General features: G+C 32.9%; 1 protein-coding gene across 1 annotated transcript in view; it reads left to right on the forward strand.

Annotated features, from left to right (window-relative positions):
• Window positions 1-19,544, forward strand: part of LOC108403646 (girdin-like) — a 92,045-nt gene extending 72,501 nt beyond the window's left edge. The window contains 10 exon segments of the mRNA XM_073240052.1: window positions 2,100-2,284; window positions 5,911-6,645; window positions 6,647-6,979; window positions 10,135-10,280; window positions 11,281-11,373; window positions 11,488-11,702; window positions 14,721-14,802; window positions 16,538-16,609; window positions 17,538-18,884; window positions 19,420-19,544. Of these exon segments, the coding sequence (XP_073096153.1) occupies window positions 2,100-2,284; window positions 5,911-6,645; window positions 6,647-6,979; window positions 10,135-10,280; window positions 11,281-11,373; window positions 11,488-11,702; window positions 14,721-14,802; window positions 16,538-16,553 (1,805 nt within the window). The 3' untranslated portion in view covers window positions 16,554-16,609; window positions 17,538-18,884; window positions 19,420-19,544.
• The last annotated feature ends 228 nt before the right edge of the window (window positions 19,545-19,772 follow it).

Genomic DNA, 19,772 nt, shown 5'->3' on the forward strand with positions numbered 1-19,772 from the left:
AATCAATATTAGATTATTTCACCTGCTTTCCTTCCTTTTGCAGATATTTAATAAGCATCTACCATGTGTAAAATATTATAGCAGGCTGAAGATACAGTGGTGACATAGATATAAGGTCTGAGAAAGCTTATAGTCTGGTGCTAACAGAGTAATTACTTTCACAGATGATTTGTCATATTTATTACCATTAGGCTTTTCCTAATTTTATACTTGAGAACCCAATTCCAAATTCTAGGAATTCCTTTTGTCGTAAGTGATGATATTCAGTCAGTGAACTTGCTGAGATGTGTTTCTTAAAATACCTGTGAAACATTTTTTATTGTATTCTTTATGAATTGTTACAAGGAAAGCAATTCAGACTTAAATGTTTTCTATACCAAAGTAGTTAAAATTACAGTTTTCTCATCTGTTAAGTGAGAACAATAACAGTAAATACCTTGTAGGGCTGTTGTGAAGATTGAATTTATTAATACTTATGAAGCCCCTAAAATAGTGCTTGTAAATCGTAAGCATTTGAATGTTTATAATTATTATGATCATTATATCATCATCATCATCCTTACTTGGGGTTATAGACCTGCAAATCCATTCTAATGGGTTATAGTTTGGATTTTTAAGTTATACAAGGGACTTTCCTTATAGAAAATTTGGAAAAAATATAAAATGCAGAAAAATATAAAGTGAGAAATTCAAGAAACTAATACTTTCTTAAGTCACTTTTACATTTCACAAAATTTGCTTCCAGAATTTTTTTACACGTCCATAGATACTTTAGACATTATCAGATCAGTGTGTATACAATTCAGGTTCTTTTTCACCTAGGATTATAACATGGGTAGATCCCCATGTTGTTCAAAATGTGTTGTAAGCATCCTTTTAATTCTTCAGTGTCTGACCTAAAACTTCTTTCAAGCACGGTTACTGTATTAAAAGTATTACTAAGGTATATTGTATTAATAGCTTAATCTTGTTTAATTGAAATGCATGACTACAAATCTTGTAGACAAGTTTTACTAAAGAAGACTTGGACAACTAATGGAATTTTAAAAGTGAGTGATTCCCTAGTACATCAACTTTTAAAAGATTAATAATATGCAGACTAGAATAAAAGCTAGATAGAAGAACCGAGGCTTTCTTTGCTTAAAATCTAAGGGATTAGTCTATCATACCTAATTTGGAAAGAATGTTTGCCTATGGGGATATTATTTTGTGTGTTCATATTTCTTTACTTTTTATGATGGAGAATTTCAATATACACAAAAGTAGACAGACCTAGAAATGCCCTCCTATACTTCTGTTGCCTTTCCTGAAATCTAGGGTTTTAAAATAAATTACAGGTGTCATATTTTATTTGTAAACCCTAATATTTTTATGTCATCAAAGTAAATATTTTTTATTAATTAACAGATTAAATGAGTCTGCTGCAGGGTTACTTAAAAATAACTATTTTAGCTTACCGAAGAGTATCATTTACAGAACTAGAAAATGAGTTTTCTTAATTTAAAAAATGTAATGCTCAAATCTGTTTAGTTTTTTTTCTTTGGCAAAGTGAAGTGCATATTGCTCTTTACACTTAGGTTTACTAGGGATTCTTCATTTAGAGAAAGACTTTTTCAAGGTGACCAGTGTATGCTGTCTTTCCTTTTTCAGAATCAGATTAGGATATTTTAACCCAAACTGTCCTTTAATTTTTGAAGGTGTGGGGATAGGATGTTTTATACTTCTTACCTGAATCAAACAATGACTCCAGGAGAGAGCACACAGGGCAATAACTATATTTTGCGCAAGTAACCTAAGACTCATTGAACTTAAAGTGGCTGGGACATTGTCAAGTAATTGATTTCTCATGGAATGAGAGCTGAAACTCTAGTCTCTTCAGTGTAAATTTTGTACATTTTTCCCCCACTAGAATGTCTGTGGATGCAATAAAAATTCAAGATTTACCTGTCTTTAATATGTTATTTTTTTATTGTGTATATCTTGTATCACTGTAGAAAATTTTATAAAGTTCAGGACCAGGTGATATAGTACATTTAGACTCAACAATTTAGTAAAGAGTAAACACAGATTTACCAAATATATATTTTTCAATATTTTAGTACCACAAAAATCTTTGGGCCATGAGGTGAATGAATTGACATCAAGTAGTTTATTGAAATTAGAAATGGAAAACCAGAGTTTGACAAAAACTGTAGAAGAACTTCGGAGTAGTATAGATTCTGCAGAAGGTAACACTTCCAAAATCCTGAAAGTTGAGAAAGAAAATCAAAGACTAAATAAAAAGGTAAATACAAATTAATTTTTCATGTAATGTCAAAAAAATATATGTAAAAGTATCAATTAAAGCACTGCCATAGAGTACTTATTTTCCAGTTTTTAATGTACTCTCATTTTTTTACCTTACTATGAAAATTTTCAGACACATAAATGTGGAGCAATAAACTCCTATATTTATTATTCAGTTTCAACAATTATTTCTTACTTCTACACTGTCTACTCTCCCTACAACCACTAGATGATGTTGAAATAAGTCTTAGACTTGGTATAATTTCACCAATAAATATCTCAGTATGTATTGCTAAAAAGTAAGAAATTTTTTCAGAAAACAAGAACAGTGACATCACACTTAAAAAATTAATGTGTTTTGGTCAGTATTTCAGTTTCTCCAAATCTGTTATGATTTTTTTAACATTTTGTTGGAATCGAAATCCAAGTAAGATGAATATGTTCAATCAAAAAAGACTCTGGTTTTAATATATTACAAAATAATAGACTCTTAAGTCTTTTTTTAGTGTATAGATTTATTCTTTTTTCATAGCAAGTTTCCTCTTGAAGAAACCAGGATTTTTGTCTAACTATACCCGACAATCTAGATTTTGCTGCTTGCATCCTTTTTGTGTCACTTAGCAAGTTCTTTTGTCTCCTGTATTTCTTGTTTTATCTGTAGGCATAATCAGGTTCAAACTGAGTTTTTAGTAAGAATATTGATAAGGAGTATATTTCAATCAAGAGGCACATTGATTGATTGGTTGTCTCTCTCTCTCTCTTTGTAATGTTAGTTGTCATGGAAATCATATGCTTGGATCCCTTAATCAAAGTTGCAAAATTTTGATATTGTTCTTAATTTGGTAGCTAGATTATTTCTATAAAGAAAAACTTTCTCTTAAAAATTATTGGTTTAAACAAAAATCAGTCGTTGGTTACTCTGAGGAATAGCTCTATGGAAAAAGCAGGATGAATGTTTGAGTCTTTCCCTTTATTTACAAGTTTCCAAGTAAGGAATTGGTTCTCTCATATCCTGAGATAATGAGTTTTTTTTTTGTTTTACTGTCATTATGAACTCATGGATTTAAAATATTTGAAGTGTTTCAGTCCACTGCATTTATGTTTGTTACTGTCATAACTCTTTAAAATGGTTCCTTAATCCTTAGGACATGACCTTAGCACTCCTTGTAAGCTACCTTGCTTTCTGCCGTGACAAAATGTTCTAGGCTCCTCTTGAATATTTCTGGCCTGAGACCTGTAAACAGTCATTTCTCCAGAAAGCCCTTGTTCCTTTCAGTGGTAAATGGTTTAGAGACCACAATTTAGGCATTACAAAACCTGAATTTTAATTAGGCCTGGTTGAATCAGAAGCATTCCAATTGTGTGATAGATCCAAGTAACTTATTTTTGCATATCTTTCTGCATACACTCATACACACACATTTTATATAAATAGAATCATGTCATAGGAACACATGTGATGCTTTTATCAGGATCACCTGTCATCACATTTTTTCCCCCATATATGCTTTCGCTTTTGTTTCCAGTTCTTGGTCACTGGGAACAGTATTGCAATAAATACTCTTACACATATGTCTTTATGAATTAGTTTTTATTTCTATATGTAGTCAACCATGTCTAGTTTTCCCTTTGATAGATTCTGGGTTTCTAGACTTGGTTATGGAAATCTCCCCACCCTTACAATAGTGGTTTTGAACTATAGATTCATCAGAATCATTGTAAAGACTTGTTCAAACAGATTGCTGAGCCCCCTGCCCAGAGTTTCTGATTTGGTAGGTCTGGGGTAAGGGCTAAGAGTTCTTATTAATAGGAAATTCTTAGGCGATGCTCATCTTGTTGTTTTGGAACCATGCTTTGAGGACCACTGCCTTAGGTAATGTGAAAAGACTCCTTGATTTTCTTAAAAAATTTTTACTCATTTAAAGCATTTTTTATATCTTTAATCCATTAACCAATTAATAAGCATTTGACAACCAATATAGTGTTAAAGTGTAGGAGTAGCCATTTAGTATTTGGAAGTTTTATTTTGGTTGTCATTATAGTTGGATCTGGAAATTATAATTTGATTTTGAAATTAGCTTTGCAGTCTAATTTGTAAATTCTTAGTGATTCTAGCAATTTCTGATAAAGTCATTGCTTGAAAGATGTCTTATAAACTGAATGTTTCACTTGAATTTCACTGATGTAAAATGAGAGTAATTGAATACCTGTTATCCATATATTTCAATCTTTAGTAAAGGTAGAACCATTAGTTATTAATAGCTAAAACCTTCCTGAACATGGAAATTAATGTTGACTTGAGTTCCTGGATAAGATTTGCAAGTTGATGCTTTTGAGATAATATGGGAAGACTTTTTTCCATGTGAGATTATCTTCCATTTTTGTTAAGGTTAAAGTAGAAAAATTAAACTTCCTTTACATAAAATGATCAAAATTCTTAGAATTCTTAACTATTTAAATAAATTTCATTTATTTTACATTTATTGAAGTTATTTTTAAAATGTATGCAAACAAAATGTCATAGAACATTAAAGGGAAATATTTTAGAATTTTTTAGATTTTCAAGTAACTATGGTTTTACATAATTCTCTCTCATATTTTAGGAAAGTTGAAGGGAAAGCTTAAAATTTTTTAAATTGCCATTATGCTTAATAATCTTCTGGTATAAAATTTTGCCATACCTGTGCTTTAAAGTATCTGTGGAAGAGGGCTACAGATTCTGAAGTCCCTGAGTAGAGGCGGAGGGAAACACCCCTGTACTGTACCCTCACTGAGGAGGGAGAAGTGGTGGCAGCAACATTTCTGGGTACTTTCACATTTGCTTTCAAGTGTTGATTGGTCATTGTCATTTTATGCTTGAGGAAACTGGATAGATTCAATGACTTCCTGTTTTTAAATTTCTATTTATTTTTTAGAAGTAAGATGATTTGTTTATATTATATATATATAGGTATAGTCCTCAGGCCACTAATAAAAATACAGATTTCCGTAGAGCTACAGAACAAAAATTCTATAGCCAACCATGAATCTGTACTTCTGTAAGTTCTTAAGTGATTGTTTAACACACTGAATTTTAAGAACCATTACATTAGGCCATGATATAAATTGGATGGATTAGTTCAGATGTTCCAGATTTTATCATTTTGATGTTTGCAAATTAAAATTCTCTTGGGAAATGAATACACACTTACATATATATATATACACCCATATATATATATATACATGTAAAATAGAGCAAAATATTTACTGAAGACCAATGTATATATACATTGCAAAATTAATTTAATTAAAAGCTTATCAAAGAAATTCAAGTAAATATGTGTGTGTATTTCACCAGTATTCATACTTGAAATTAAAAATGTAACTGTATATAACTAAAGGTCATTTTGAGTAATACTGAATACATTATGAACTCCTGAAAGACATGAGCTTTAATGATCTGGCCAACCTGGCCGTGTGTTTATACAATGGTGTCTCAGTAAATATTTGTCAGAATTAAAAGTAAGATAGACATGTTATACACATTCATGTTCTGATTTCTTCATTGGTTTTTGGAATGGAAAAATGTTTAGTTTATGCTAATTTAAGGTTTTAATTTTCTCCTTTCTTTTTAAAAATCAGATGAAAATATTAGAACAGGAAAATGAACATCTGAATAAAACTGTGTCTTCGTTAAGGCAGCGCTCCCAGATAAGTGCTGAAGCAAGGGTGAAAGACATTGATAAAGAAAATAAAATTCTCCATGAATCTATCAAAGAAACAAGTAGCAAGCTAAGCAAGATTGAATTTGAAAAAAGACAAATTAGAAAAGAATTGGAACATTATAAAGAAAAAGGAGAACGAGCAGAGGAACTTGAAAATGAGTTACATCGTCTTGAAAAAGAAAATGAATTGTTACAGAAAACGATAACCAATTTAAAAACTACTTGTGAAAAAATTGAGGCCTTGAAACAAGAAAATTCAGAGCTAGATAGAGAGAATAGGAAATTTTAAAAAGCACTGGATAGCTTTCAAAACCTTACTTTACAGTTACAATCCCTAGAAAAAGAGAATTCCCAACTTGATGAGGAAAACTTAGAACTGCGAAGCAATGTGGAATCTTTGAAGTGTGCAAGCATGAAAATGGCTCAGCTACAACTAGAAAATAAAGAACTGGAAAGTGAAAAAGAACAGCTTAAGAAGGGTTTAGAGCTCATGAAAGCAACTTTTGAGAAAACAGAATGCTTGGAAGTTAGCTACCAGGGTTTAGATACCGAAAATCAAAGGCTACAGAAAGATCTAGAAAACAGCAAGAAGAAAATTCAGCAATTCGAGAATGAACTTCAAGACTTAGAGATGGAAAATCAAACATTGCAAAAAAAACCTAGAAGAGTTAAAAGTATCTAGCAAAAACCCGGAACAGTTAGAAAAAGAAAAGTCATTAGAGCAAGAGACTTCTCAACTAGAAAAGGATAAGAAACAATTGGAGAAGGAAAATAAGAGACTCCGACAACAAGCAGCAATAAAAGATACTACGTTAGAAGAAAATAATGTGAAAATTGGAAATTTGGAAAAAGAAAATAAAACCCTCTTCAAAGAGATTGGTGTTTATAAAGAATCCTACATTCATCTGAAAGAATTAGTGAAAGAGAATAAGGAACTCATGAAAAGAGCATCTATTGAAATAAAAACTTTGGTTACATTACGAGAGGTAAATATAATTACTTAGATTTAAGACAAATATTTTATGTATTTTTAACTCAAGGCTTTAAAAATTTTTTTATTGGAACCATTAGTGATTTGCATCATCTGGTTCAAAGTTGAAATTTGAAATTAGTACTATAGTTTACAAGTTTCCTTCTTTTCTTAAACTAAGAAGTAAATGTGAATTGTTTTTTTTAATGAAGTTTTGGTAATAAGGCTTCCTTGTGATATCTGACTTACTACAATTATAATTTTATACTTCTGTTTCAAAATAATATTAAAATATTTGATCAAGACTAATACTGAATGCCAAGTAAAATAGGAAGCATGGTAGGTACTATTTATTGAATGTTAACTAAGTAGCAAGTACTGGGCTAAGGACTTCATTAGTTGTATTTCTGTATATTTATGTAATTTTTATGACCAGTTCTTTATAGTTATTCTCTTCATTAGATTAGAAAACTGAGGTTCAGGATCACAGCTAATAAATGGCAGAATCAGATTGCTGGATTCAAACCCAGACCTTAAAATTTCCAAAGTCTTATGAATTTTAACCACTAAGCTAGAGAATGCAAATCAGGTTGAACTTAAAAATCAACACTGAACAATTGGCAGTTACTTAAATCTATGTGTTGAAAAGAATTTTGAGATTTACAAGAGCAGATTGGTAATAGGTCCTATGAAAAATGGTTGGTGTGTATCGGAAGATAGCATGCTTGGCTCTTTTTTGCTTTCCCTATTCTATACTATATATATGATAATCCTTTAAGTTCCTTAAGCACTCTGGCAGAAAATCATATTGGGAAGTCTTCATTTCTGCTGAAGAGGCATTGAGAGGGACCACTATTAGCCTTTTGTTTTATTCTGTGTTCTACAGTCTAATAGACATAGACATCAGGTTCTTATGCCTGAACTTCTAAGAATGCCCCCTAGTTCTTCAGATGAATATCTTAAGCCTTTTCCACTGGGACAGAGGTTTTTGGGGTGGGAGTGGGTGTTGTACCCAACATACATTCATAAGAAGAAATATGCACTAAAGTTCTAGCTCATTATTAAAAAGTGAATGGATGTGTGTACTTTTCCCCTGAGTTCTCAAACCTAAGGTATGAATTCACAAGTAAAGAATGTCACCTTTTAGTTTGAACACTATAAAGTTAAAAAGAAGTACTAGCAAAAAAAAAACAGTGCTGTTTAAATTAGTTTATATTTGTCACTTAACTGCTTTTTAATGATAAAGGAAAAGTTCAACATTTCTGTCTGTCTTGGTTTGAATTATATTGTTCCGTTTGGATTGGTCAAAAGTTCGCTCACTATTCTTTCATTCTTACAGATCCTTTTTTCTCTCTGTGCCTCAGCTTCTTTGTATTCCTCTTCTCAAATTTCTATTTAATTTATCATCTCCTCCACTGTATCTAATCTGCTTTTAAAACCCTCCATTGTATTCTTTAATGATTGGATATCTGACCGAAATTTTTTCCTGAGTTCTTGGATATTTTTTTGTACCTCCATTTGCATGTTTATGATTTTTATATTGAAATCTCTTTTCTGGAAGATTGATGAGATCGGTTTCATTTGACTCTGGTGTTTGTATGATTTTGATTTGAACCAGGTTTCTTTGACATTTTATATTTGTATGTGGCGCCCTCTAGTGCTGAGAAGCTCTACTCTGGAGCTGCTCAGCCCCTGTATCAGTGTCAGGAGTTGCAAGGGAGCAGTATTGGTATCTGGGGGGAGGAAAGAGCTGTTTCCTGTTTCCCAGCTGCTATGCCTGTCTCCACTGCCAGAACCAGTGAACTGAGCACACAGGTGTATGCCTCTATGCTTTGCGAATGTAGTTGCTCTAGGCGGGGCTTCCCTCTGTCTTGCCTGACACCATGGCAGGGGCTGCCGGTTTGTGAGCCAGTGGCAGGCTGGCCAGGCAGAAGGCATAGCAGGCTGCATGTCACAGTGGGGGTCCTTGGAATGCATATCCAGCCAGGGGGATGAAGCACCTGAAGATCGTGAAAGCTCCCAACCTGCTGGGCAGAGTGTGTCTGGACAATTTTGTCTACCTGTCCTTTCTCCTAAGCAGTAAGCTTTGTGCCATCCTTGCCCCTTTAGCAGCCCTCTCACTGTTAGGAAGTGTCTCAGACTGCCCGCCTTTCTTTTGTCCCAGAGCAGCTGGATATGGATCAGTTTTCCATAAGCGGCTGGAATCAGTCTCTCCAGGTATTCCACCTCCACTAATCACAAGAACACCGTGAAATGTAGGTTTATGCTTCCAGAGCAGATCTACAGAGCTAGGTGTTCAGCAGTCCCAGGCCTCCAGTCCCTCCCTGCTCCATTTCTCTTCCTCCCACCAGTGAGCTGGGGTGAGGCAAGTACTTGGGTCCCGCCAGGTCACAGCTTTGGTACATTACCCTATTCCATGAGGTCTGTTCTTTTTTCCACATGTGTGCAATCTGGCACAGCCTCCTTTCCTGTTGCTTTCTCAGGATTAGTTGTATTAATTATATTTTCATATTATATGTGGTTTTAGGAGGAGCCCTCTGTGTCACCTCCCACTTCGCCATCTTTAATCCTTTCCCTAAACTTTTGAATTTACTGCACTGTGTCTGCCCTGGCCTTGATTCTTAAATGAGCATCATTCATTCATTCAGCAAATGCACAGCAACTTCTGTTCTGGGTGGGGTCCTGGGACCCTGACCAACTGTGGATAAAAGTGAAGGTTCCTGTGGCCAGGATTCTCACCTGACCCTGGTTGAGGTGGGAATTATTATCCTTATTTTATAGATGAAGTCATTGAAACTAAGAAAATAAAATAAGTTGTCCAGTTTTCATAGCTACTTAAATAGATGGCCATAGATTTGAATTGAATTTTCAGACTGTGAGTTAAACAGTTTTGAAGAAAGCTATGCTTTTGGAACTAGATAATTTATTATATGTTAAAACCCAGTGTTCATGAGAATTAAGGAAATGTATGGGTAGAACACAGAACCCAGCACTCTAGCTGTCATCTCTAAAATAAATCACTCACGTTATGGTCAATGTGTAACCATCTAATTGCTCAAATAGCAGAAGTTTCAAGTCTTTGTGAAGTACTCTGTATTTTTCAGATGTTTTGGGTGATTTATGTTAAATTTAAATGTTGGTATTTTAAAAATAAATGTTTGTTTTAAACAGTTGCTAAGCCAACTTAAAGGAAATGTAGAAGAAGAAAATCGACATCTGCTAGATCAAATTCAGACATTAATGCTACAGAACGGAAAACTATTGGAAGGAAATCTGGAAAGCAAGGATCTTTTTCATGTTGAACAAAAACAGTACATGTAGGTACCAAATAATTTTGCACTCTGAAATATTATGCATGATTTCATCATTGCCATCATACCCAGTGGCAGAGAAACTCAATGCTAATTTTTCTTGATTTTTGACATTATTATTTCAATATATACTTTTTTGAATGCTTATGCTTTACACATTATGTTAGGAACCAGAAGTACTAACGTTTATACATGTGGGTTCTGCTCTTAAAGAACTGGTAAAGAAAGGAAGCAATACAAATCATTGCTATAATGGAGGTATGTGTAGGAGGTCATAAAAATAGAGCAAACATAGTAAAAAGGAGTACCTTAGTCTGGGAGAGGCAAGGAGGACTTTACAGAGATGGTTGAGTGATCTGAGACTTAAAAGTTCAATATGAGCTCACCTGAGGAGGTATACCAGGCCAAGAGAGCAAAAAAATGTAAAAACACGAAGTATGTTATAGTATGGTGTAAGATCTAAAAAGTAATTGTTATTGCCTGGAGCAAAACTGAGGAAGGAGGATCACTGGAATAGCGGATAAATACTCAGGGGCCACTTCTCAAAGGTTTCTCTATGCCATACAAAGAAGTCATTGAAAAATTTGAACAGAATAATATGATGGAATTTGAATTTTTTTTAAACCACCTATAACATTTTTCTAGAGTATGAATTTGAGCTTTTGAGAATAGAGATTAGTAAATTTTAAGAAGGCTGTTGCAGTGATCTTTTGAAAAATAATCACAAGCAGTTGTAACTTGAGATCAAAGACAAAGATAGATATGAGAGACAGAACTGACAGGACTAAATTGGATCTCTACTGAGAATAGAGGAATCTGGTAAAATCAGGGATTTTAACCTGGGCATCTCAGTGAATTAATTGTCTTAGTATTAAACCATGATTCACCTTTACTAAATTTTTCTCTTCCCCTTGTTCCCGAAATGAGAAGCACCATAGTATAATAGAAATAGCATAGATTTTTTTGTTATGATATCCATCCTAACATGTAATTTTTGTTGTTATAGTGAGAAGTTAAATGAATTAAGAAGACAAAAGGAGAAATTAGAAGAAAAAATAATGAATCAATACAAATTTTCTGACCCATCTCCTCCTAGAAGGTACTATTAACCAAATTTATTCATTCATGATTTGACAAAAGAAGTTAAGATATCTAATTTTGTGAAGGATTTATATGTTGAATTTTAGGGTGATAAGATTTTTTAAACTATTAGGAGAGGCAACTGGATTACTCTGAAAATGAGGAAATTGATGACGTCTAAGAAAGATATTAATCAGGAACATCAGAAATCTCTAACATTAACACCTACCTGCTCAGACTCCAGTGAAGGATTTCTTCAACTCCCTCATCAAGATAGTCAAGTCAGTTCTTCAGCAGGTCCAAACTCTTTAGAAGATGGCCAAACTTTGGGGACCAAGAAAAGAAGCAGTGAGTGTTTAAATTCTTTAAATATTTGTGATTTCTAGTCTGATTTAGAATCGTTTCTAAAGATTCCTCCTAAATAACTTCAACAGTCCTTTGGGATAATAGTCTGATGAATCATTTCTTTTTAATGCCATGTAATTATAAAATGCATTGCACACTGCAATACTGCATAACCACATGATTTGTGATATTGTGTGTTTAGGGATATACTATACACAAAGATACCATCATTTGGCCAGGGAGGGAAAATAGTATAGAAAGAACATTGAAATGAGAGCCAGAATACTTCTGCCAGTTTCTAGTTCTGCTAATACAGGGCAAGCCTTTTTTACCTTTGTGTCACACTTCATAGGGTGATTATGAGGTGTGAAATATTTATAAGAGGTCATTTTTATAATTCTTTATAACTAAATAGATAATAAGGCATTTTATAATGAGGTTTTATTCTTATACATTGATGGTGTCAAATTGGAACAAAGTTACATTGGGGGGTAGCAAAGAGAAATAGATATAAATTTGAAGAGAATGTTAATGGTTTAGAATGAATTGAAGGTTATGAGAATTGAGTGGTTGGTAAATGATCAATTAAAATTAAATAGATGTGGTGATAGAAGTTTGTGTATAAACTTGTGATTTCATTTTTTTAATGACAAAAGCAGAAGTACACGTCATAATGTATCACATATAATTCATAGTCTTTATATTTCTTTCCTAGTGTGCTTAGCTAAACAGCAAGAGCAAAGGAAAGGCCTGAGGAAGCATATTTTAAGAGAGAAAAAAGTCTAGTGTTAGGCCTTTTGAAGATGTCCAAGAAGTTGACCACTAGCAATGGTCTTACAATATGTAAACAGGGTACTTTGCATCCATTCACACTAACCCCAGAGTCACTAAATTAAAAATATGTATTTATATCTATATAAATGTAGTATGTATGTTTATATAATCTATATACTTATAAACATATATATTATATAGAATAATAGTAAAATTATATACATATTATATATAGTAAGTATATGAAGTAAATAGGCAAAAACAGCTATAGCTAAAACTTGCCCCCAAGATAGACTCTCCTTATGGGCAGCTCTCAAAACACTCAAAATTAACTATAGCATTGGGGGAATTATCTCTGAGAAGAGTATTTTTTAGGGTAAAGGAGATTAGACATTCATTATAGGATATGTTTCAGAATGCACCTATATCACTCTAAAAATCCATATGTAAGGAACAAAAACCATCACACAATACATATGTACATGTCTACATATATGCATAATGTGTGTTATGCATACATATGTTTGTATTAGTCTCAAGAAAAAGATTTAATTCTATACCCCATGTGTGTGTGTGTGTGTGTGTGTGTTAGTCTCAAGCAAGAGGCTTAATTCTTTACCCCCACATAAGATTATTGTTACCTGGGTCTTCTGCTAGTCTTTTTAGCAAATCTACATGAAACCTGAATATTGTAGAGAGATCAAGTTTTCCTTAAAAAGATGCCAGGTAATTCAACCTTATCTGCCACCTTTTGAAATAAAATACCTAAAGTCTTATTAAATAAGAGATGGTAATGGAGGCAATTAATTTTTTTGATCAAAGGAAGATACTTGAATGCAGATATGAGAACATACACAAGAAAAGCACAATCATTTTTTAGGGCATCTTGTTTGTTTTAAATGTAAATTTGTCATTCCTTCATACTCTCTGCTGAAACATTTCCAGAATAAGAATCAGAAGGAAGTAATATTCTCCTTTCCTGCAGTTGTTCAATTTTAGAGGTTTTAAAAGGAACACAAAATCCAACCATGCTAACATTCCCTTAATTTCAGTATGGTTTGGGAAAAGAACATTGTATATCTACAAACTAACTGCCATAAGAGGGATCACATTCCACTACTGGCATACTTAAAACTTTTATCCAGTCCATTGGAAGAGTCTCTGTCTGTTTATGCAGGTTGTTTCCCTAGCTCCTAAATTGCAATTCCAAAAGATGTTATAGCTTTTTGTATTCAAATCTGATAAAATGTAGTTTATGAATGTTGTGAACGACTCTAGTGAACATTTTTATTTGTATGCTGTTGACACCTATGTATAACCCTAATTTTCATTCACAAAATTTTTTAGAAGTTACCTTTGATTTTTTTTTAATAAACTCATTCAGAAAGTTCTTCAGAATATCTGTTATAAACGCATATTTCTCTGTCATTTTTGCTTGCTTTAGGGTGCTTCCTTATCTATTAGCTTATATATTAAGTGCTAGCATTTATTACTACTGTCAGAATACTTTTCTCTTCCACCAGCCAACCTTTTGCAAAATGATATTAATATAATTACTAATGTCATATTTTGAAATATTTTGCTCAAACAAGTGTGTATTTCCATGGTGCTGCTAAAAATACACCAGAATTCAGTTTAAACCAAGAATCCCCTATTTTCTGCAGTAGAGTTTAATAATGAAAGTCCTTAATGAAAATATTAAAAGTTTCTTTAGATGTTTTAATCATCCCCAGGCACCCCAGTTATGGTTGATGTATTTTACTAAAATGCTCCTGTACAGAATTTGTATTTTCCTTAAATTATGTTTTTTCCAGAATTAAGCCTTATAATTTAAAAAGTAGAAAAACATAAAGGATTGAAAAGCCTTTAGATATTTTCATAACGTGTGCTTTGTGGGCCACCAATAGCCCTTATTTAAAGGTAAACCTTTACAACTTAACTAGAAAAACTTTTCCTTCCATAAGTGACTCTAATCAGTTACTGTATTGATAGAACTCTAGCCGATCCAAGCTTTCAAAATATATTGTTCCTTATCATTACCTTCAGTGTTATTCCAGGTATTTTAAAGTATCAAAGGACGTATTTCATATTTCATTATCACTCAGCAGCAAGAGAATAATAGCTTTAGTATAGCATACATAGCTGAAACTCAGACATTCATTTCTGTCCTTAATTTCAACATTTAACTCCCATCTGTTCTTCTCCCTTTTTTCTGTTTCTGTTTTTCCTCATGCTCTGACATTAAAGTGGTTGCACTGAGAAGACTGCCCTTTTTGAGGAAGAGACCGAAGGATAAAGACAAAATTGAAGACCTACCATCGTTCCATGTGTAAGACTTTATGACAGTTCAGCTTCTTTCAAATGACTACACTGGCTTCCATTACTAATATTTCACTAACCTTTCTCTGAACTGTGCCAATTGTCTTATTTTGCAAAGTGCAGTCTTCCTCTAATAAAAGGAACTGAAAGAATATTTTTTTAAACTGGCACTGAATTTGCATTATATGCATGCTCAGATATATATGCATGCATATATTTAGTCATACATGTAATATAAATTTCCAGTACTTTCTAAGAGTTGGCAGGAAAAAAAACCTTTATTATATGCCATAGAGATTTTTTTCCCAAATAAATTTGCTTAAAACAAAACCCTTAGCATTAGGAATTTATTTCCTTAATGAACAAAATTAAATATAATGAATAAATAAATAAAATGGCTTGTAACTCTTGAAAATGTTTGTCATTCTTTATATAGTAATCCTCTGGTTTTTCTAAGTTGAATTGGTAATTATATAATCACATTAAATGTCTGTCACTTTGGATATCATCTTTCAGGATTTTACTGAATGGTACACTTATTTGATTCATAGATGAATAATTTCTTCAGTAACGTGCTCTGACCAAGGACTCTTTATCATTTTCAATGATGATGCTGTATAAGAACTCTCCATCTTACCTTTATTCATTCCATTTTTGTCACCATAAAACCACACTATGAAGGATTCTAATTATATTGCACATTACTGCACAAAAGCATGACAGTTGTACAGAGTAAAATTCCTTTTGCTCTCTTTAAAGGGGGTGGAGGTGGGATAAAAATACTCATTGAAATTTATCAAGCTTTGGCCTACTCATTTCATTCAGCTAAATGTATGTCATAATTAGAATGACGGTGTGGTTTTAGTTTTTGGTGTTCATTTGCATTAAGCCATAGACAAAAACCAGCTCATTTATAATACAAAATAGAAATAAGAGTATATACATTAACCATGCTGATTCATTTGCTTTCATTTGCATCCCAGCCATGAATGACCTGGTGCAGTCCATGGTCCTAGCAGGAGGACAGTGGACAGGTAGTACTGAGCATTTGGAGGTTCCTGATGATATTTCAACAGTAAAAGGAGAAAAGAATTGGGAGCTATGGCATTCTCTACTATAGCCACCAACTTTTCAACTTTCAACTCTTCTACAGGCTTCAGATGCAAGCAGTTGTTTAATAATAAAGTATAGGCCATCTGCTATTTGCACTGTGGTGTAACTATTGGCAACAGGAATTTTAATTTGATTTGCCTGTGTATAATTTTGATAGCAACAACCTGAAATAATTATCAAAACAATCTGGATTTGATTTGAAATCATTTCAAAAATTTAAAACATCATACAAATAACTGAAATCTTTCCTAGGCTTTTCATAATAAACAGCTAATGAGCTAACAAGCAAAGGAAAAGGTAAACCTAGTAAAGAGTGAGAAAAGGAGAAATAGAAGCTTTAAAAAAAAGCCTAAAAACACTCCAACTTCTAGCACAGAGAACCATGTAGAACAACCCAGGCTCTAGCTTTGCTTTGCAGGGTCATGGGAGATTGTCTCATTGCTTCTTGTGTTTTCACTAAGTGAGTCAACTCTTACACCTAGTTCCAGTTTCTGGTTGAATCCATGAAATATGTTAAATCCAGATGTATTATCTATGACTGAAAAGAATTTCCATATTCTGCATAATTAATTTTATAATGGCTTTTTTTTCCCCTAAAAATATTTTTATATCCATTTTGCTATTTTATGTAGATACTACATCCTCTGAAGATGTAAGTCCACAAGATATTAGTGATGATTCTAGTACAGGATCAAGAGTTCATGGTAAGATACAAACTTTATGTAGAGAATAGTTATTATGTACAGAATGGGAATGCTAAGGCTTGCATTGTACTGGTGAATGTGGCACTGCCAGCAAGCATGTTTTCTCTAACTTATATCATATAGCTACCTCTGCCATTTCTTCAAGACTAATACTTTGTTTTGCCCCCTTTAAGGCTATTGCTTCATCTAAATATTCTCTATTTTAGTCAAGATCATTCACAAAGGTAATTTTGTGGCTATTTTGGTATAAGATTAAAGTTATGAGTGATACATTTTACCATTGGTTCAAAAAATACTTTGATAACGGATGAACTTTAAGAAACACATTTTCTGCAATGTTGAGTGTCTGTGATTTTTAAGTTTCTATTTGGAGAATATCTTGCCAAACTAAATTATTAACAATAAGTGGATAAGATGTTGAAGGAATTTCATATGTAAGCAGGACTTTTAGAAATAGGATAGAGCCATGTTAACTGCAGTTGTTTCCCTTGTGTGGATAGGAATACAGGTCATTAACAGTGCAGGTGCTCATGTTCCTCCTGTTCGTGGCATCTCTGCCATGTGCAGGGTACCTTGTGTGATCCCTTGTAAGTGACCTAATCACTGGCACTTTTCTGTGGGGGACATGTCATCCTGGTCAACTAAAACAGTCTTTGTGGTCATCTAGAAATCATTCCAAATCTAAATATGTACTTTATCTTCTTTTCTTTGAATCTTAACTTAAAATTGTTTCAGAAGTATCCTCTTCTCAAGTGTCTATCTGGAAATGCCTGTGCTCTCTAATCTCTAAGATTCAACTTTCTGTGGGCATGTTCAGCCTGTGAACATATGCATGATTGCTTCCTGACAGCATTCTGTGATCAGAATGTAGAGTTCAGTGGCATTAGCTGGAAGTTTTATCACACTGTCTCCTGACTTTTTCATTTAGCTTCAAGACCAGCCAGCTTTGACAGTAGCCGAACATCCACTAGCAATAGCAGTAATAATGCTTCACTCCATGAGGTCAAAGGTGCGCTGTAGGTGAATTTATTAATATGCTCCGTCCATTGCCAGATTTAAAAGTGGGAGACTGATGAAGTTTCTGGAGTAAAGTATGAAATCCAAATCATGTACTCATCACATTGTAATACAAATGTATTTCAATGTATACAAATGTAAAAACAGGAGCAGTTATTGTGGTTTCCATATTTCATCTTCACAGATAAAATTTTTTTATTATAATCTTTACTTCAAAAATATATGTAGGTCCTCATTTTACTTGTTTGTCTTTGTCATGAAAATGGTTGTCCTGATGCATGAACATTGAACACATTACACAAGTCTTTTAGAGATACTTAATAGCTTAATTTATCCACAAATAAGGGGAATTTTTTTAAACTTGAGAAGACATTTATGTGTAACAAGAGCTAAATGGATGCATATAGCTCATATAAAGAATTATTTCAAGATACTTTCCCTTAATTTTTTAACAAGCATTCCAACATAATATGTTTATATGTAAATGTCTGGAAGCCTTGACTAGTATCTTTTTCCTTAAAGGTATACTGCCTATTCAGATTATAGAATTGTTTAATGGATTATAAAGGTTGGTTGAAGTAGTTGTTCTCTGTAGTCCAGAATTGTCAAATTATAGTGAATGCATTTGTTCTATTGCTTTTTGTATCATAAAATGATTTTGTCTCAGTTGTAATTTTATCATTAATGCTATATGACTGTGTTGTAATGCTCTGAAAAATCTGATTTCAAGGAGGGAAAATGTTTTCATTTTTATAGTCATGTTCTTATATCCATTACAGAAATGTAGTCTGAAAATATAAAGAAGTATTTTTCTGATTTGAAAATTTAAGGAAGTCACATTTCTATAAAATGTTACATAACATACACCAAATCTTGCATGGCCCACTTTACTCTCTGTGACTAGGAAACCATGAAAAGGTGGATTTTTCTATCTCAATACTGTATATACATAGTTCACTATTGCTCAAAATGAATCACGATTCTTAAGGAATGGCATAAACTATAGGTGCTTTTTCCAGAATTCTCTACAGTTTCTCTAGTCTCTCTCTACTCTCTAAGAGAATGCTTTTTGCATTCTCTACAGTTGTGCAACCTTAACTGATCTTTTAAGGTTATGTAGCCACCATACCAACCGTGGAAAGCAGAAGAAATCAGATAATTGAGATATTAAGTAAAAATTAAGTACTACATATTTGGTTTTGTATTTTTACTGGAATTATCTAAGTGAATCATCATTTCTCCATTTGACTTTCCTTATGTAAGTACCATTTAAATTAAAAAATTTCTTTAAGGTTATTCATTTAGGGTAAACAAAGAAGCCCTCAAATAAAGAATAAAGACTTCATAGTGAGGCAGAGAATTAGCATTTTTCTTATTTAAAAGTTTTGATCTTAACATTTCTGAAATAATTTAAAATTCATATATAATCATGTTTTCAAAATTGTGAGGTGTTTTATAATTATTTGAACCTGAATTTTTAAAAAAGTATTATTTGTTTATTTATTCATTCATTCATTCATTAAACATACCAAGTGCTTGTTTTGTATGTTTAGGCTCTGGATAAGGTGATGAAAGCAAATCTTTGCCCTTATTAAGCTTATAATTTTTGTCAATTTGACAAAATAAGAAAGTGGGCTATGGTAGACTGAATGAAAGATTAACATGGCATTTCTAAACAAAGCTTGAAAGTCCATTTGGCTATTCATAAAAATCTAGTCAGTAAATGTTATTACTTACATAGTTTTTATCTCATTTCTATTATTAAACTCTAAATGCATCATTTTCTCCCAAAGCAAGTACAGATACTACTGAAAGCAGGCCACAAAGCCACAGCAGTGGAGAATTTAGCCTGCTTCATGACCGTGAGGCTTGGTCCAGCAGGGGTAGCAGTCCAATCCAGCACTTGAAAAGACAAGCCAGATCAAGTCCAGTGCTCCAGCACAAAATGCCTGAAACGTTAGAGAGTCGAGCACACCACAAGTTCAACACTGGTTCCCCTGGAAGTGAAGTTGTTACTCTGCAACAGTTTTTAGAAGAAAACAATAAGCTTACCTCCATACAGGTTAGTTTTATCTGTGATTACTTTAATTTAGAAGGACACTCCAGTTAAATTTCTGCGACCAAACTTTAGAGCTTTTCTTTTTAA

Source organism: Manis javanica, chromosome 1 (genome assembly GCF_040802235.1).
Source record: "Manis javanica isolate MJ-LG chromosome 1, MJ_LKY, whole genome shotgun sequence".
NCBI lineage: Eukaryota > Metazoa > Chordata > Mammalia > Pholidota > Manidae > Manis > Manis javanica.